Source organism: Lichenostomus cassidix, chromosome 12, assembly GCF_008360975.1.
Source record: "Lichenostomus cassidix isolate B80296 chromosome 12, HeHo_3.0, whole genome shotgun sequence".
NCBI classification, from domain to species: domain Eukaryota; kingdom Metazoa; phylum Chordata; class Aves; order Passeriformes; family Meliphagidae; genus Lichenostomus; species Lichenostomus cassidix.
In genome coordinates, this window is record NC_139493.1 from 5016604 (window position 1) to 5037435 (window position 20832).

General features: G+C 43.0%; 1 protein-coding gene across 2 annotated transcripts in view; it reads right to left on the reverse strand.

The window, feature by feature from the left end:
* The window catches only part of TAFA1 (TAFA chemokine like family member 1), a 203354-nt gene extending 190490 nt beyond the window's left edge, over positions 1-12864 (reverse strand). The window contains exons 1-2 of one of the 2 annotated variants that reach the window (XM_085072330.1): positions 12195-12864; positions 9972-10092 (exon numbers count right to left, since the gene is read on the reverse strand). In XM_085072330.1, the coding sequence (XP_084928456.1) occupies positions 9972-10089 (118 nt within the window). In that variant the 5' untranslated portion in view covers positions 10090-10092; positions 12195-12864. The remainder of the gene's footprint in view (positions 1-9971; positions 10093-12194) is intronic. The other variant, XM_085072329.1, reaches the window with a different exon arrangement.
* Between the last annotated feature and the right edge of the window lie 7968 nt (positions 12865-20832).

Genomic DNA, 20832 nt, shown 5'->3' on the forward strand with positions numbered 1-20832 from the left:
ACAGTGGGGGGGAAAATAAAGATTGGAACAGGATATAAACCTACAGAAACCAGTGGGTAATCTGCCTACATTTTAGACCTCACACTAAATGACAGCCTCTGTGTCTGGTGATGTCCCAGGGGTGGTTTTGGAGGGTTAGAAACACAGTGTGCCCAGGATGCTCATTGCCCACAGTCTGCTCCCAGTCAGGGCATCTCAAAATCCCCCTTCCTACAACAGTGTTTCAGCTCCTCCTCCCACCATCGTCTGAGTGGGGAACTCCAGAGCTCACATTTTAGGACTCAAAAGAGACCAACCAGACTCATAATGGAACTGGAATAACCGTGACCAGCATGAGATAAATATCTAATAACCACTGTCAACTCATTCAATTCAGCGTGTTATCAACAGAAAGAATCAGCATTAAACAATTACCCAATTCTGCCCTCAGGGAAAGAAAGAAATGCAAAATAATTCCAAGGAAGTCATTGAGGAAGATACATTCACCCTCTAGAGGATTCACTGACTGTCCTGCCTGGCAGCTCTCCAGATTCCCAATGTGCTGTGGCAAATGGGATACACAATGCTGGAGGATCATTAATGTCTTTTCTCTGTTTTTACCCACCTGTGAGCCCCACAGCCACCTCTGCTGGGGACACAGAGAGGTTTTAATAGCCAGAAGGAAGGTCCTGATGGGTTTATAGTCCTGGGAAAGCCAGGAGCTGCCATGGACACTTCCACACTTTACAGGATTCACTGTGAATTCCCTTAATGTCGTAAGATTTCAGTAGAGGACAAATGTCAAGGGAGGGCACAGAAGTGTTGCCTTGCTCCCAGGCATTGAATAATCTCATTTAGGGACAGCTATCAGTGCTGCTTTGGCCTTGTTAATTTTCCCTTCCTAAATCAGTGTTCAGACACTCACAGCTTTTGTCTGCTGCTGTTATCAAGGCATTTGCATGCACTAATCCATGACAAATGGTTTCATTTGATGCACATCTGATTTCCTTGCCTGCCAACTAGAAAGAGATAACAGAAATACCAAGAGAAACTAAATTAGAACTAAAGGAGTCATTTATTTGTTGGAGAAACTCAAGGTTAGGATAAACACCACCCAGGCAGCTGTCTTGATGGAGAAAGCACTGAGATTTCAGCTGTGGACAGACAGTTTCTGATTACCTGAATGAAAAAAAATGCTGCATTTTAAAGCCTCCCAGAAAGATATTACTACAGAAATAATTATACTACAGATGTGGGAGCTGGGTTAGACACAGTCATTCTCTGTCAGATACCTGCTCCAGCACATTGAAACAAATTACAAACTCAGAAACCTCTCTGAGCTTCAACTCATCCCTTGAGCTTTTATTGTTTAACACAGTAGTGACTTCTGGTGACTGACCACCCAAATTTGAAAGCATCCCATGCAGGTAACCAAAAAAGAGGAATTTAATGAGTTAATGACAATCACAGTAAATAGTGTTAGTTTAGCCTGGAGAGCTTATGATTTTAGCAAGAGTTTTGCCCAGATCTCTGCTGTTTGATGAAAGGTGCAGCCTCGTTTAAAAAAGGGCAATTTCTGAAAACACCAGACTTCTTTATTTCAGTGCTGCTCTAAACCAAAACAAGAGCTGGTATCAGCCAAAGGACACACAAGACCTTCCTCATGTCCACATTGGTATTGAATTTGAGCTCTCTCAGGTCTTGATTCCTCTTGGGAAAGAAATACCCACCGGTAGATTTGAATTTATCCGTCCAGAGAGGATTTATGCCTCTACCAGGATGATGGTTTGGTTTGGGTAGCTGCTGATACCTTGTAAAGACTTTTTTTTTTCCCCAAAGAGGAATATCAAGGCAGAAATAAAGACACAAAGATATTGAACTACTTTTTAAAGTTTAAACTTCGGAAACTGATTCCTATAAACAAACTAAACCCTCAAGTATTAAGTCCTCACAATTTTGTACTCAGTTCCAATTTTGGCATTAAAATGTGGAATAGGCTGGTGTTTGAACGTTTCTGAACTGTAAAATTAGCCAATTTTGAAAGACATGATAGAAAACATAGAAATTACTATATCACAGAAATGCTATAATCGGTTTTTTATTAATGTAATTACAGGAAATACCTATCTATTCATCTTTTCAGTGTATCTTACCATACCTTCTTTACCCACAGCACCTTTATCCAGACCAGAAATGAAGGTAAGATTTTCCCTGAAATGCATTTTTCAAAATGCAGTGTTCAGGATATTACCTTATTGATAATTTCAGTGTTACTTGATCTCACTTCTGTCTGATTTTAGGTTTTATTTAAATTCAGAATGATCCAGAATGGGAACACTTACTTCTAAATATGTTTATATAGGCAAATATATCAACTACAGATACTTTAAAACTCTTGAACACGTTCAAAGTCACCACTGTGTTACTGTGATTCCTGGGCAGCAAGCAGGAAAGTGGTGCTAACCAATAGGTTCCCTTCATTTCTGCATGTTCTTTTAAGAAACAAACATATAAATCAATGAAACCAATTTTCCAAATAAAATGTCCTTGCTTGCTCTCAACCACTTAATTAAACACCATTAACTCTAGTTTGTTTTGGCAACCAATTAATGTCATGATCAAATATAAATAGACTCTGCAAGAAAAGATTATAATTAATAAATCCTGAACACCACGGTACAATTGCACTGAAGCCTTGCTTGCCAGAAATATTTAGCAGCAGAGAGAGAGAGCATTAATGAGGACACTAAAAATAAAGTTTTATCAGAGTGTGTGCAGTTTAGATCCTGAGGCTCTTGCCTGCACCCAGGCTGATCTATGGAGCCTTTGGCTGCTGAGATTATTTACTACCCAGGAAAATCAGAGCCTCAGGTTCCCCACTTTCCAGCTAACTGATATATACATTCCTGGAGCTGTCCAATCAAGTTCTGCATGGATATAACTTTCACTTGCACACAATCCATCTGAAAGTGTATTTTGCTCACTGTGTTTTTGGTAGGTTCACAGTGAAGGCTCTTGATTCAGATTTGTCATCTAGAGAAAACTAAATGAATCCAGCAGGAGCTTTGGATCATGCAGGAGGATGGATTAAAAACAATCTTTAATCTGAACCAAGAACTCTCCTGATAATCAAGAGACAAGGATCACTGTTTAAGCTGGTTTTTGGTTGCTTATTCATTTAGTGAGCGTTAAGGTAGATGGTATACACATAAAACCTAACTGCTTATGGAAGAAATATCTGTGCCCAATTCCAAAAATCTCCCAGCACGTGAGGCTGGGTGGGAGCTGCTCGTGGAGAGCAAGTTATTCACTGGGCAACTTGTAACTCAGAGACACTGCACCACAAGTATTTATGTACTGCACTTCACTTGGTCCTTCTCAAGGAATCACTTTCACATGACCCAAAAACTCATAAAATCCTCCATTCCTGACATCAGTGAAGCTCTCAAGCCAGGCTGTTTTCTCAAAGTAAAATAAGGATTACAATGGAATATTAGGAAGCAGTTATTGATTATCATGATAGCAACAGGGATCCTGGACCTGCTGTCACTGAAGTGACCTTTCAAGAAGGGCAGGAGTGGCTTCTTTACCCACTGTGAAGGAAAAGGGGAAAACTGTAATTCCAAAGAAATACAGAATGCAAGAGATGTCAAAAAACAATCTTCTAAATAGAGCGTAGAAATGTGAGTCACAGAAACACTGGGCTTTGTAACTTCATTCAGCTTAATTTACACCCCCGATTCCCCATTGTGCATCACTGGCTGAGTCTCATAAATTTAGACTCCAACTGTGCTGCAGTCCTCGTGCTCCCTACCCAGGGCACAATGAACTGAAAGCTACAGCATCACTCCCATGCAAAAGAATAAGTTCAGCTGGAGAAAACTGTTCTGCACAGGGCACCTGAAAACAGAAAAAAAATGCTGAATCCCACCAGCAAAAAACCCAAAAATCTTGCTCAGGGCAAAGGTTGGTTTCACAGAGTGGAAAGGAAAACATTCAAAAGGAAATACAATGATTGTAGACGGTACAGGATAAAATAATATCAACCTTATGGGAGAAAACACATCAATCTTATGAAGCAATGCACTCGGATATTACCTTTTAAAATATAAATGAGCCTTGGACTAAAGCAGGCTAATCATTAAAGGCATGTTTCTGATGCTATCAGCAGAAATACTTCAGTGCAGAGCAATGTAGTTTGCCTTTGGGGTTTATATTTGTAGGTGCCAAATTTTCCTTGGGACTTAACCAGCCCAGTATGAATTCTCAGAGTCTTTAACGCTGTGGCAGAGAGCTAAAAAATAGTGCTGTGCAGGGAAAGGTCCCTGCATGATTCACCAGAGCCCCAGGGCTGTGCTGGAGAGGGAAGCTCAGCAAAGGTGTGGGAGCAGGAGATGCTGCCAGAGGGGTTTTGTGGTCCCTGTTTCCCCAGGGCAGCTGCTGCCATGCCAGGAGGGATTTGCTTTGCACCTGCCTGAGGGTCTGAAGTGGCATGGATGGGGACAGGAACATGGCCAGGAGAAGGGACAGAGCAGGGGGACTAAAGCAGAGCACAGGGACTGAACACACAGCAGGGACATCCCATCGTTCCTCCATGAGCACTCTGCCCCTGCCCCTTTGAGGGTGACCACGGGAATACAGGGAATCTCCTGCATCGCCAGGGAATGCAGCCACACTTGCAGCAGCTCCTGGGGAGCCTGGCTGGGCACCATGGGCTGTTCAGGGTCTCACTGCACACCTTGGCCACGCTGCTCTTCACAGCCCATCGAGCTGCAACACCTGCTCCTTCAGGTAGCTCCCTCTCCCTGGATCAGGAGTAATCAGGCATCACACCCAGCAGTGTGGTGACAGCTTTCCCCAGCTGTCCTCCTCCTGCCCCTGACCAGCCAGGCAGGACTGGCTGACCCCAGCAATGCCAACCTATCCTTTCCCCTTCACTTCCCTGTGTCTCAGGCAACAGCTTACAGACCCCTAAACTCCCCACAGCTGACCCTATCTGCAAGCACACCCTGGAGCCATGCTGGTTTTGTTTTGGAAGTTTGATTTTTCAGAAAAAAAAAAACCCCAAAAACCAAGAAATCAAAATCACAGGGTGCAATACTTCTGATCAAGTCTGCTGCTGTAAACAAGTGCATCACACAAGCACAGCAGGCAGTTCATTGCCATCATGCTGCTAGAAACCCTACCTCATCCTTAAGTGTTGATTTTGTCACATCAGTTCTCCTCCTAAACAAATCCGTGTCCACATACATCCGAATGTATTTTGTATGTGACCAGGAACACAGTAGGGACTTCCAACCTGGATTTCTTCACTTAGCAGTTGGTAGTTTCACATTTTCAAGAGCAGCCTGTGAAGGCCAGGTGTGTACAGCAAAGGTAGCACAAGGGAGATCTTTCCAGTGAGTGACTGGAACACCTCACTGTGAGCAGGATTTTCTGACTGAACAGACCAGAGCACTGTGGTGCTTCCTGTGCATTTACTGGTGAAAATGAAAACTGAATCAGCTTAAAAATTTGCTCATTTTAATTAACACAGGAAGAAACATTAGTTGTCACCCTTCACGGCCATGGCTGGCTGTGATGGTGCCTGGCAATTTGAATATTGTGTACTGAAGACAACAGTTTGCATTCACACCATGTGATTAATGAAACACAATTCTTGCTAATCATAGAAACTCTGTATTTATATATATTAACTACCTAGGGCTACACTTGCTTCAGTCAATACCAAGAGCAAAAATCCTATTGAATTTACCTTCCACATCTCAATTGTTCTACAAAGTAAAGATCTATTTTATTTACACTTTTCTGGGGAATTAGATTCAAAACCCAGTCTGTTTGGAACTGAATAGCCACATATATGAGGCATATGAAAATAGCAGATCTTTTGAAAAGTGAAAATATGTGGTTTACCCAAAGGCTATCAAAAATCAGTGGGAAGGCTAAGATCAGAACTAAGACATTTTCTGCTCAGAGCCACAGACTCCAGTTTCTGCAAAATGCTGTCTACTGAGAAACATGCTCAGAGCATCCTTAGGTTGATGTTCCTTGTTAGTTGGTGCAGAACTGCTTTGAGACTGATTTTTTCCATCTCACAATATGAGGTATAGAGAATCACTTCTTGAGAAGATTTTTAATAGGCACATCATTAACTGCTGTCACAATAAAAGGTACTTCATGTTTAGCATCATAAAATTCCAGCCTTGATTCAGTCCATGATTTCTTCCTCTGAACAGGCCTATTTTTAATTAACATATTTGCAAATGTCAGCAGTGCTACAGTAGGTACATTTTCCTGCTTGTGTCTGCCTTAGATCTTTACACTGCACACAAGACTAACTTGATGTGTACCTAATTCATTTGTACAAACTTACAGGTGAATCCCATGTCCTTCCAAGTAACACACAGCCACTGTTGTCACCTGTGATTAGCTGACAGATCTAATACCTTGTCATGGAACAAAGACAAAATTTTGTAAAGAATTGCGTGATTGAAAGGGTGATGGCTGCTTTTTGAATTTTTTTTTTTTAAACTTGACTCCTGTAGTTTGCTAATATCTTGTTTTGTCACCAAATGCCAACATCTACTTCCTATTGCTGGGAGGGTCAATCTTGTCAATCAGATGATCAATGAACTATCACAGATAATCACTATCACTCAGATAACTCTGCAAATCACATGTCCACTCTAACCCTCAGGCCATTTCAACAGCCCTAAAACTGTGTGTGTCTTAGAGACTAAAACAACCAATGCAGAATTCTTTTCATTACCACTGTTTCTCCTTAAATCACCCAGGAATGACAAGCTTGCAGAGGAGATGGAGATTTGTTTCCACATAAAGTTATTTCCTGTGAATGCTTTCACACATCCTTTGCCTAACATGATTTTCATGAAAATGAAATATAGTCATAAAAAAAACCCTGCAGAAAGGCATGAGTATTGCCCAAGGGGAATTACACTGCAATGGGGTTGTGCAGATTTACTCCAAAGTCTCCTCCTCCTCACCTACCCAGGGCAAAAGGAACAGGCATCAATACTTACAGGCACTAAAGAGCAGCACTCAACCTTCTCACCGTGTTAATGAGACAAGAAAGAATTAATGAACAGGCCCAAATAATACAGCATCATTCATCTTATCAGCAAGCAGTATTTATTATGCCCTTACTACCTGTGCCCACCTGCCAACATTTCACAGAAAATAAAGCCACAGTCAATCACAAATACTGCCATGTAGAACAGTTTATCACATTTGTTTCCAGGTTCATACCTTCTGCTAAGTCATCTAACTGAATAAAGAAGTACTGAATTATAAAAATGAAAAATTATACTGCACTGAAAAGAGACTTTAAGCTTTTGTGATTGCACAGTGTGTACAAATCTATTTCAGCCTGTTCAGATACTTGCTTAAGAAAGTTTCAGGATGGAAAAAAAAAAGATCAAGCTCAAATCTCTGATGATAAACTAACCTTTTTATACATTGCCCTTGATTTCCAGGGTTTCAAAACTGGATTAACTGCAGTAGTCCAGATGGATATATTCACTCTGCTAATCCACTGTGTTCAGTTCAAGTTTATTATGCTAAATACACTCCAAGAGGATTTTATCTTTTACCTGCACCTTCCTGTGCTCAGTGAGACTCTTCTATTCATCAAGTATGAGAAGCACAAGCTGGGGTGGAACCTGCCTTTTAATTATCTTGTACCGAAGTGGCCCCATGATGGAGCTGAACTGCACAAATTCTCTTATTTTAGAGCATCTCATTATCCATGGAAGATCACAAACTGAAAGAAAAGATGTGCTGAGGATGCTATTGATTACAGCTATATTTGTCATGATTCAATAAGTTGAAATTTCATATACCAAATATTAAATCGCTGAAATTATGCCTTGGCTCATCTGCATCCATTTTTTATTCACTTTTATTTGGCTGAACATTTTAATCTTACTTACACAGTTTCTAACTAAAAGTAAACTATGCATTCCTAATAATATAAATATGAAAAATAGGGTGTGCTCAGGGACTGCAGTTGAATACATTAAAATCACTCAGTTTGCTAGTTAACATATTTCCATCCCTCTTATGTACAACCTTTCACATTCAGTTGGCAGACTGCAAATTCATGGCCTTATAAAAAAAAAACCCACTGTTTTGATTTTCTGTTGTGACAGCAGAAATTGTCCAAAATATCTAACAGTTTCCCTAAAGGACACTCACTGGCTGGTACTTCCCAGGTGCAGCACAATCTGAATTCGAGGTGAACATCATGTCAAATTCCACTCATCTGTCAATGTAGTGGATTATTTCTTGAGAGACTGAAATTGGCTGCCTGGGATCAGAACACCATCAATCTTATTCATGTAGGGTGCAGAGAAGCTGCCTGAGCCAGGCTCGCAGGAGGGAAAGCTTGGCTGCTTCTAAGTAGGTGATGAGGCAGCTGTAAAACCTTCACTCTATCTGTAGCACATCTCTGAGTGAAAGATTTTGTCATTTTTCACATTTCCCCAACATTTGGTATGCATTCGGTGTCTTGCTGTTCTTGCCTCATAAAAAAGGTGATTTTTCAAGCTTAGGCAAATGTTGCAGAGCTCTGGATCTGCCCAGCTCTCATTTTTTCTCATAATGTCACTTGTTTCAACTGATTCCACAAAATGATATTACATTTTCCTTTTACATATCTGTTTAGCTGGGCTGTTTTTCTGTATTTCCCTCACTAGGGACACACTCAAATAACCAGCAGCATTACTGATGATTGCATTGTAATAAATCTCTGCAAGTCCCAACTAAGACCCTCACCCCTCAAACTCCAAGCACTCCCAAACTTCCAGTGCCAGCTGGTAAAGGTAACACCTCTGGGTAATCTGATGCTCTAAAATGGGCACTGAGAGCTGGCCCAGCAAGGATTTTGGTCTATTCCTCTATACTATGTATGTTTTATTACAAGAAACCAAGTCAGTGTCAATACCTGTGACTTCTGGGCAAGAAATGTACTTGGGAGTTTAACTTACTTTAAAACTTGGAGTTTTAAAATTGCCAGAGACTTGTGGTTCAAGACCATTTGTCTTTGAAGGGATGACATTAGATCAAAAAGCATTAAAATATTAATTGCCACATTGTAAAATGAGTCATCACTGTGAGTTAACATTTTCTGTCTTTCATTTCTACAACTGTTAAAGCCTCTCCCACCTTTTCTGTGGATCCAAATTCATTAAGTGACACTCTTGGCCCATCTAATTTTAACCAGATGAAAATACTGTGCTCAAATATGCCAACACCTCAATTTTTAGCACAGCACATTCTTCAAAATGCAATTTTTAGCAGTTGAAAAAGTTATGTGATCCATTCCTGTTAATAAAAACACAGTAAAACCACTGCTGTGCTGTCCCTGCAGATCCAAGTGAGCTGTGCTCTCCACTGCTAACCTGTGGCATTTATCCTGGCATTGCATTCTATTCACAGTCCCAAATTCTCCACCAGGCCACACTATTGCATCCCCATCAGTTCTCAGGGGTAGACTTGAGAACCTCAGAATGTGTGTCTCATTTATTCCTGACCTGCAGCACACACAGGTGACAGAGGGAGGTTTGGTGTTGGTGTTTTAAGGACCAAGCCATGCCCAGTTTGGGTCAGGTAAGTACAAAGTTCTCCAAACCTGTGCTGTCACAGTGTCCAAGTTATACAGACATTCCAGAACTTCACCAAATGGGGAGAAGGGGAGAGAGAAATGAGGACAGAGAAACTGAACTGTTTTCCAAAACTGGATTCTAATGCTGGGAAATTGTTAGAAAATGACAGTAAGGGAGGACTGTTCCCACATCAGATTGGCAAAGCACAACACACATTGGACTCACCAAAAAACAGATGCTGTGCAATAGAAAGGCAAGCAACCCATGAAACTTCACTGATCAAAGGAATTTTGATTAGTCAATCATTTATCAAGACAGACACAAGCACGGGCAGAGAGCCTGCAAGCCCAGAGCTGAGCTCAGTCCTACCTGGTCTGTGCAGGTGATGCTGCTGGAAAGTGTGATGGAGGGACCCCTGACAGAGCAGCATTGCACAGGCACTTATCCACAAATACAGGACCCAGGACATTGCAGAGACCACTGCCATTCTCTAAACAAAATATTAGACACACATTATTATCCAATGCCTTACAGCACACAGAATAGTCAGCTTCCATTACAACAGTATTGTTAATATTTTTCTTTTTCACTCCTTTTGCTAAATGCCTTTTGGTTATTATTTCCCCCTGCAGGATGCAATTGTTGTACAGCAAAGGTCATGCCCAAAAAGGACAGCTGAGGTAAAGAGACAACAACACAGCCTGGATAACTTTAATAATTCAGTGGTAAAAAAATCAAACTGTAATAATCTGAAGACTAAAAAAAAATCCCACAATATAAATAGAAGCTGGAAAATGTTCTCACACTGATCCATGGCTGAATTTACAGGGGAGTTAAAAATATAAACTAAATTTTAAAAAAATCACACCACCAGCTTGAAAAAACCAACATGACATTCAGGCAGGAGCAAAACTGCTTTAAACACATTGCAGAAAGGCATAAAGTATCCTCAGATATCCAAGACACATTGGCAAAATACTCCATCCCCAAAACTGAAAGGCTATTACTGACCAAGAAGGTAACAGTACATTGTTTGGTTTTTTACTTTTGCAAGCATTAATTATTAACCATGCTTCTGTCTACCAAACAAAGTAATTGTTTCTCAGAATTATGTTCTAATCCCCAGATGAAATCAGCTTCCTTTTGTTCGACCTGTGCATGTACAAGGACTGGAGTATGGCCAGACTGAATTTCAGATATATTCTATAGAAGATTTGATGTTTTCACTAAGCAGATTGTGTCAACATTGAAAAAATATTCCCTTTGCCAAGGGAAAAAGCAATTTCTTTGTCTCCTGGTGCTGATGTACTTGGCCATCCAGTACAGACAACTGTGTTTTTCTCATGCTTTTGTTCATGGCTGTACTAAGTGAATTTCCCTGTGACTTGTTAACTTCAGCAGCTCTTTCTCAGTGCCTGCAAGGAACAGGAGGTTTGCAAGGCTCAGCTACGCTACACATCGTCCAGTTCCCTCAACAGCACCTTCTGCTGCATTTCAGATGGCCAAATTAATCAAACTTCAGGCACTCTCCTCACTCAGCCAATGACGGGATGCTGCTCTCTATCTAATAATCCAATCAGCAGAGCATCATTTTCACGGAGCAAGAAAGACTTTGAAAGATTAAATCTCTCACATGGAGAAAAAATCATGTCTTTACCAAAAAAAAAAAAAGTCTCTATGTGATATCAGGGGATTTCTGATTTCTACAGTAGAAGGATGAACAATATTAAAATAGCGAAATACAGAGGTAATAAAATTTATGCATATAAATATTCCCTCCCCCCCACACCCGATTTTGAAGCAGCACAGTCTTTGGGAAGCTTTTTAAGTCTAATTAGTTGAAATGAACCACATAAACTGACAAGTATAATTAATAGAGAATACCAAAACATTATTTTGATCAGCATGAGCCTCTTCCTTTCTCTGCACTGAGTGCTTGATGCACTGCTTGGTGTATAATTAATTTCATTTCCAACTGTTTGCTTTGCAGTATCCAATGCACTTTTTCTTCTCTCTTTTTAGACCCATTTATCTTGCAAAAGAGATTCAATCCCCTCAGATCAGGGAGCTCCCGTGAGGCTTCCCGTGTCTTCAGGAATTAACACCTTCTTGTCATAATTGGTGTTCCCGTGCTTTTTAAACCACAAGGCAAAGGGAAAGGTGAGTCTCACGTAGGAGAATTTCAGGTATTCAGGTTATCTAAACCGAACTTTAAAAATCCCAGCCAAAGACCGAAACAAAGCCAAACTTCCACAACCTGCTAAATGCTCCTGCGTCTTTCCTCTGGCATCATGTTCTTAGCACATGGACAGCAGATTTACTGTACCCACTCAGGTTTTATTATTAGCTTTTATTTTTTAATATAAAACCTCTTTCAAACTGCACTATTTCAAACTAGCTTTGCTCCAACCCCGGCATTCCTTACAAACATTTCTTCATGCACTTGTTTGTCAGCAAACTGTCAGATACACAATTTTACCCACAGATCATCTTATCATTAGTACGGAAACACAGCAGTGAGCATATTCCACTTATTATCTGACGAGTTCCAGATCTGCTTTCTGAATCTTAAATCCTGAGGAAGCTCCTTACCTGAGTAATCCAACCAAGAGCAGAGCACTCTAGTAGTGTTCATCGGAAAGATCTAATACTTTTTTAAATCCATCTGTATCACAATGAGGGATTTCTTTTATAGCTTCCCAATAATCTTCTTTATCAGGATTAAAAGCAGAAAAAAAAAAAAAATCTCTTTTTCGTTACAAATCCTGTTTCCAGAGTAAAGAAGACATCTGAGCTCTCAGCCCGCCGTCAGAAAAGTGGCCAAGGTTTGAGGGGTGGAAACCTTCTCATTTTCACCTTTAAATCATTTCCTAGCATCCCCTTCTGCTCGGCGAGCCCTTTGAAGTGATCTTGAGGCGATTCGCAGCTCGCAGGACACTTCGGGGCGAGGAGGAGCGGCAGCTCTCCGGGCGCGGGCAGCGCAGCCCCGGCTCCGCTCGGGCGGCCAGCGAGGCGGCGGTGCGAGCGCCGGAGGGAGCGCAGCTATTTCAACACATCCCTGCTCGGGAGAGCATCACATGTGCCTTAAAGCGACACAGCCCTCGCCAGCCGCTGGGGCTGCGCTTAAATAGCGGCAGCGGAGCCCGCACGGCGCAGGGGAGCGGCTGGGAGAGGCAGGTAGGGATGGGCAGGAGCGGAGCAGCGCCGGGGGAGGAGAAGGGCTGGGCAGCGAGGGGAGCGCTGATGCTGCCCGCTGAGCCTTTATTCCCCAGCGCTGCTCTGGCGCTTGTTCACGGGGGAAGAGCGGGGTTTAAGAGTCTCTGCCCTTTTACATGCCTGGGAACAGGGAAGGGTGGTGCAGGGAAAGTGTAGCGAGACACACGGGAGGGCAGGAGACTCCCACACGCTCCCTGGGGCTTCCCAGCACCTTGGCACAACTCTGAGCGGAATCTTTCCTCCCAACTCCATTTCCGAGGCATCTCTTTCCCCATTGTCTGCAGAGCTTTGATTTACTCCCGAATCCTAAAGCTCAGCTATGCCAGATTATTTATTGCAGTAATTTATTCTCCCCATCTTAAGTGGCCATTTACAGGAATGGAGTGGTTTCCTCTCCCTCTTGTACCATATGTAATTATTTGTTTTTAAAGAGCCATTGTATAGACTTAGTACATACCATTCACTTGGCATTACAGCTCTTATGTCTGCCTACAAAAGAAAAAGGGCTTGGAGACAAAACAGAAACTTCCATTTTAAGAGCTCAGGATGTGTGCTGTAACACAATGTGGGACTATTTTTTTTTTCCTCTAGATAACCTGTGGCAGAAGAATGTGCCACCTTCACTGCTTATCAGCACAAGACACCAAACAATCGTAAATAATAACAGCACTAAGTACCCTCACACTCAAGTACCTCCTTCTCAGCACCCAAGGACATCCATCTCAGTGGAGACTCTCACTGAGAGGTGCAATGAGTCTCCTTGACAGATCACACTCTCCTTTGGAGCTGCTGTGTTTTATTGGGCAATACACATGCAGAACTTGGCCCTGCAGACCAACAAGGATGTTATACTGGTCTCTGCCACAGTGCTCAGAGCAGCTCTTTATTACAGCCTCAAAACAGCGAAGCCATTGGTGGGAGGGGTGTGTGACAAAGTGACACAGCAGAGCACACAGACCTTCCCCACAGCACAGGCCACCAGAGCTGGGGATAAGAGAGTGGCTCAGGACAAGCCTCACAGTGACCAGAGGTGCTCTAAAGAGGTCAACGTTTTCTTTTCAGATGGTTTGTTTGAAAACACATGGCACAAGCATGGTTTGGGATAGATTTATATGTTTAATAAATGTTTTCTTGTTTTCCTGAAGAATTTCCTTAAACACTGAAAGAGGGCAAAGAACTGGGGCAGTTATTGTTACTTTCTGGCCTCAGAAGGGTCTAGAAGGATCAAAAAAAAGCAGATGAGAGGCAGCCAAGTACCATGAAGTACTGAAGAGCAAGGTCCCTGAACCTGGGATCAGCCTCCACTCAGGCTGCTGGGGTTTGCTGCCAAAGCCACAAGAAGGCTCAAGACCTTCCCTCTTCCCATGGGAATACAGAAAGCTTCCTGTGATGAGCAGGTAATGGGAATTCATTTTAAAATAGCACATGTTTAAGATACATCCCTTTTAGGACTTGTGGGAAAGATACAAGTGAAAGGGTATGGAGTGGGCAGGTGGAAGAAAGACGAAGGAGAAGGGTCTCAAGAAGCAAATATAACCTTCTAAGAAAATCAAAGGCCTTGTGGACAGCAGGAAAAATCAGACAAATTGTGACCACACACCTTGGCAGAGTAGGCAGAGACAGATTTATGCAAGATACAGATTTATGTAAGGTACAGCAGAACTGTCACTCTGCCAAGCACTGCTAACTCCCAGCTCCATGAGGCTAATGCCACCATAACCCCTGACAGATGCTGCTATTGCTCAGGACAAGCTCTGCAGAAACAGGGGACATGTTGCTTCTGCAGGGTAGGGGGGAGATCAGAGGGACAGAGAGAATATTAAACAGGCTGTGCTCACAGCCTCTCCCCTGCCCTGGCTCCCAGCATCAGACAGGAGCACAGGAGTCCTTGGCAGATCTTGCAGATGCATCCTCACACCTGCTTTGATGTCTTTGCTGCCAATTTTAACTTTCAGTGGACCAACAAGACATGAAACAGTTTTCTCTTGCCCTCTTTGCTAAGCACAATGTCATATTCTCCTGGTGCTTTGGGGTTTTACTTCAGCCTCCCCACTTGGCTTTGACAGGGAGGGGATGGAGCTTTACATGCACCCCAGGCCTGTGCTGGATGAGGGGCTGCTGACACACTGGAAAGAGAAAATAGAAGGGGAAAAAAGACACGAGCGAGCAGTCTGCACATTTCAAAATGCTTTCTCATGAAAAGGGAAGGCTGAAAGTAGTTTGTCTCTAGACAGAACGGATATGGGACAAAAGGTTGTGTCCTGTGGGATGGAAGCTCCTGGCAGTGCTGGGGCAGGATGAATGCATGGCCTGCAGAGGGGCAGAACAGCCTTTGGGGTTTGTGGTGTGCGGCTGACTGCTGGGAGGTGAAGTGTCAGGAGGAGATCCTTCCACCCCCACTCTGATACCTGATGGGAGAGAAAGGAGAAAACAGAGCCCAGCACCTGATCCATCCCAATCAGACAGCATGGAAACTGCCTACCCACAGCTCTGACTGAAAGACTCCACAGGGCTGCTGGCACAGCTGCCAAAATAAGCCCTTTACATTGGCATGACATTTCCAAGGTGAAGGGAGGTTGCAAAGGGTCAGCAGGCATCCAACTGCCTTTGAGATCTGCCCTACACCCAGGGCTGTGTGCACAGGGAGAACAGCCTTTCCCTTCTGGTTCCACCATTCATCTAGAGATGCCAAGTGAATGACAAAAATAGGCAAATAAAAATAAATGCTCTTCCCTGCCTGAACCTCTATTTATCACAATTTTCTGGGCATACAGAAAAGGACAGCATATGCAACTCAGGCAGGCTCATGCAGACGGCAGATTGGTGCTTGCACCCAAACAGGGGCCTCTGGCCTCTGCTTTCAAATTCTGCCTCCTCTGCCTCTCTCTCCTCCTCCCCCACACTTGCCTTTTCCCCACGTAGAGATTTAACATGACACATCCCAGGCGTGCGTTTCACAGGGTCTGGAGAAGGCTCACCACCTTGGAAATGCAAAGCTCCTCAGTTCTAGTGTTCCTGGGACAATGAAGCTTTGCTTTTCACAGATTGTGTTCTCCACCCCTCCCAGCTGCTTCCACCCACCCTACAAAGCTCCTTCCCATATCCCAAACTCTGCCTTGGCTGCTGCCTGGGCAACAGGCACTGCACACTGCAGCTCCTCCCTACTTAAATGCTCCTACCCAGGTGAGTCAACTGCAGTCTCACAGCAAGTTTTACCTCAATTCCACCCAAAGCCAGATTTCTGACTCTCACCCCGGGTTCACAACATTTTGTGGAAGCTTTTTTTAAAATCTGGCAGAGCAGTTTTGCTTGGCCCCTCACCTCCCCACATAGCTTTTCCTCCATTGGGAGCCATCCCACATGGAAAACCTGCAGCTGAGCATGTGAAGATCGATCTGCCCACATGTGATTGCCTGAACAGCAATGCTATGGAGCCCAGAGTAAAACCAGCCAAGAAATCCCCATCCAGGGCCCTGAGCCTCACTGTGTTTCTTGCTCTTGGTTGCTTTCTTTGTCCCCAATAGAACAGGAAGCACAAAGAGTAAAGCAGAATTCTTTTGGTACAGGGAGAGCACAAGTTTATCAGCTCCTTGGACACCAGCTGTGGACACAGCTTGGCCCAGATAAACACTTACAAGCTATATTTAATGTGTGAGGGCAGCAGTGTTTTATGTTCTGCATGCACATTCCCTTTGCCCAGCCAGGTGCTCCACTTCCTGTCTAGAAATTTTTATATATTTAATATATAAAAAAGGAAAATTTTCCTGCCCTGAGACTTCCCTTTCTCAGTCCTCACCACTTTTCTCCCTCTCCTACAAGATGTCTGATCCAACCTCAATGACCAAACTGCACCCATTACCTTTCCTGCCCTTCCTATGTCTTCTATGACAGCATTAAATCCTTTTGTCTGTATTGTCAAGTTTTCTCCTATAGCTTTTTCTAGTGACATGGGAAGATGCAATGTTTTTGCTGGAGGCAAACCAGGAAAGATTAGCTAGAAAGATACAACATTTTTCCCACCAAGGCCACAGACTCCCCTGGCCAACACAAAGACCCTGCACACCAAGAGCCTGAAGGAGCAGAGCTGAACAACCTGTGCAGGGAAGCAATTTCCCATGGGAGCCCAGGGGCTGTTCAAAGAGTTATTGTCCCTCTCCAAGTACAGGATGATGGGAAATTTGCTGTTTCCAGCCCAGGTGCAGACATATGGATATGGAGGATCAGCCAAGGCAGCAGCACAGCACTCAGAGGAGATGCTCCACCTGCTGCCCTTGGCACCCTGAGCTGGTTGCTCCTTCCCTCCCTCTGATCTCACAGCACATCCTTGCACTGCCTCAGCCACACACCAAACATGTGGCAGAAGCAGAAATGCTGTCAGCCATCCCCAGCTATGCAGGGAAGATCCAACCAGGAGGATGACATAATCAAAACCATTAGGCACAAAAAACCCCCAACCAAAACAAAAAAAATTTACAATGACCACAAGAGCACAATAAGTAGCTTATACTGGAAAGCAACAAAGAATTAAATAGCAAGTCTGAATATTGACAAAAGCAGGGAGAAGTGAGAACAGAACACAAAAAGAAGGATTTTTGCAATTATTCCTCCCAGCCTACCTTAAACGTGCAGCTACTCCTTGTTAAAGGGGTGTCTGCTCTTCACAATTACTGTGTTTGGGAGGCAGTGATTCGGCTTTTTACAGTTTTCCAATGCCTAAGAGGGGAGAGAAAGAAAAAAGAACACATCTATATTTGTCAGGGAAGTTTATATCACAAAAGTTTGTGTCCTAGTTATTTTTAAAGTATGTAGGACAACGCACACAAAAAGTCTCAACCCTTATCTAGAACTTGCCATTAGCTGACAAGATCAGCACTTGCTAAGGATTAACAAGATGAATTATCCGTGCAGCACATTATCATCATGCAAAAGAAGATTTCAATTGCACTCAATACATTTAAAATACACCCAGCAAAACATGACTGTGCTCAGGATGCCATGGCAGGTAAACAGAACCATCGTATAATGGAGGTGAGTTGTCCATTTAGCTTCAGTTCAGAGATACCAAAAAGCAAAGAAATCTAAGTTAAAACAGCCCATGAACTGATAGCAGCTCATGGTTTCTTGTGATACTATTATCCTTTATCTATACATTAGCTGGAGAGATCATCCTGATCTGAAAATCCAGAATCTTCTTGTGGATTCCCAATTTCTGCACAGCACAAACTCACAGCCTCCAGCTGATTCTTAAAAGAGCCAGGCTGAACCCATTACACAAAATGCTACTGAAATATTCCCAGTTTGAAAACAAACTATTACTTTCTCAGGCTGCAGCTGCTTTTCCAGACCAGCTAAAACCACCTTACACGCAAGATCCACCTACTGTGGACCAGTCATGGGTCAGAGAATGCATGAACTGAAAATTAGTGTATCTATAGCCAGAGATATAGCATTTAATTTATCACTTTCACTATGTCAAATATAGTGAAAGCATAGATTTAGCATCTACTTCTGCTGCTCGAAAGTAAATTTTTACAAGAAGGTGCAGGTGTTTTTAATATTTACAACATAAACAAAATAAATCCCAGAGAAGCAAAGGCATTCAGAAACTTTGGGAAGCAAATTCCCCATGGTGAGCTCAGATATTGTCACTGGGTTATCTTCACTCCCTCTACACTTGCTGTGTTCCTAAATTTCAGTTAAACTTCATAAAAATAGGTCTCTATTATTTTTTCAGCAGTTTTAGCAGAGGGGTTGAATCAGATGATCTCCAGAGGCTCCTTCCAATCCCAACCATCCTGGGATTCTGTCATTATCCTGAAGTAATAAAAAAATAAGGCTTCAACAGCAGTTAAAATTAGCCTCCTCTGTCAAATTTGACATATTTCAGACATCAGCATAGAAACAAGACTATCTAGGAAGGAAACAAATTTTCCCCTAAAATATTGCAGCAAGTCAGCCCCAGCTTGATACCTCTTCTCCTGCCCAGCTGAGCTGTGGCAGACTTCCCCAGCCCAGCCAGCCTTCCAGCTTCTCCTGGCACAGGGACAGAGGTAGGAAAAGCAGCCAAAAGCCATACAAAAGGTTGCTACACAGACCAAAGCTCAAAAGTACATCAACCATTTTCCAGCCAGCCTCAAACTCCCCATCACTGTGAGAAGCAAAAATTTCCCCTACACACCATGAAAGCTGAAAGCCCAAACCATGAACACAACCAGGAAAACACTCCACGAAATTCTTTTTCCCACACACCCAGCTTTAAACCCCCCCAAAAAAACAGGTCTGAACTCACAGGTAGGTTTAGCTCTCCTTTCTGTTTTCCTCTAGCTTTGACTACTTCTTTTTCTCTATTACTCTTTGGCTGCTTACCCCACTTCAAAGGCAACAAAAACCACCACCATCCTCTTCATCTCATTGCCTTCCCCCCTCCTGGGAGCTTTTATAAACTCAAACCACCTGAGCACAGGGTGGAGCTGATTTGGAAACCCAAAATACCATCACGTGCAAAGTGTTATTTTGGTTAGAGTGAATCCCAACGATCAGGCACAACCAGGCCGGTTTGGGAAACATGCCAGGGTGGTTCTGTGCCAGGGATCACTGCAGGGAGCTCAGGGCTTCTCCTGCCTCTGAAACGTTTCCAGATACTCAGGTCTGCCTGGTTGCCCCAGTGCACATCAAATTCACATCCTGGCATAGCCCAGCACCTCTTTTGGAATGGAAGCTTTGGCTGCTGCCTCTGCTGAAGGAAAATGCAAGAAGGCAGATCAGCTCTGCAGTGCTGCACTTCTGGTCTGTCTAAGTCCAGGTGCTACCCTGTAAATAGCATTTTGAAGTCCTCTAATTCTGCCTTGGCCTCAGCTGCAGAGCAAATCTCAGCTTTTACCTTTCACCAGGGACTGACCAAACAGCTGATTTGCAATCCCATGTATTTGCTTCTGCTTTATCATAAATACAGACAGTGGTGGGGAAAAAAAGACTTTAACAAATTGAGAGGTTTCTTTGCTACTTGTCCCCTGCAGTGTGGTCTCTTATAATGGAATCACTGTGTGATATTAAATTATACTTCAGTTTATTACTTCCAAAATGCCCTGGATTGTGCAGGGGCACAGTGTGGCTTCCAAACACCTATTTTAGCATGCTTGGACATCCTCAGACTAGAGGTGCTACATAAGGAAATGTAGTTATGGATCAAATACACTGCTGTGCAACACTATAGCCTAGGGTTTGTAGGAAAATCCTTGAAAAGATAAAGCAGGCAGACAGCAACAATTTTTGCCTTCAGTTATGTTCATGAAAAAACCCACCCCCAACCAACAAAAAAAAAAATCATAATGCAACACAAAAGGCCCCCTTAAAGAGGGTGTAAATGAGAGACTGGGGAAATATTTCCCACTGGGACCGAAAAAATAAAAGAATTATCAGAATTATTATATGACACACTGCAGCCAATATTCCCCGATGCCATTGCTTTAACAAACACAACACGTTAACATTTAACCCTTGTCACAGCTATGGGTTTGTCATTATTCAAGAAAAACCCTCTGAGCTCTCTCTTCCACACCTCATCCCCCTGTTTGCAGGGAGCTGCAGCCAGAGCCCAGAGTGCTGTGCTGGTGCTGGAAATGGTGAGTTTCTGACTAGGGAATTAGTGCATGAAATGAGCAGGATAAAAAAAAAAATCATACACTGTTCTGCCTTTGTTTCAGAACAGGTTGGTTGATTGACAGCAAACCCTATATAATAGTTCCTTCCAGGCAGATGGCAAGATCATGATTTGCTCTTCAGACACAATTTTCTGCTCCCTCTCACAACCCAACCCACCTCCACCATCTACCAATAAGAGGGGCTTGGGCTGCTTTATATGTGTTTTACGAGGCTCACATCAAAGCTTATGGATTAATATTGTGACTAGTTATCGTATTCCATTTTGTAAAAATTTGCCTCGAATTTGCCTCCAACATCTCCTGGCTGATCGTCTGCAGATAATAGCTGCAGAAATCCACACAAAAGCAACTCG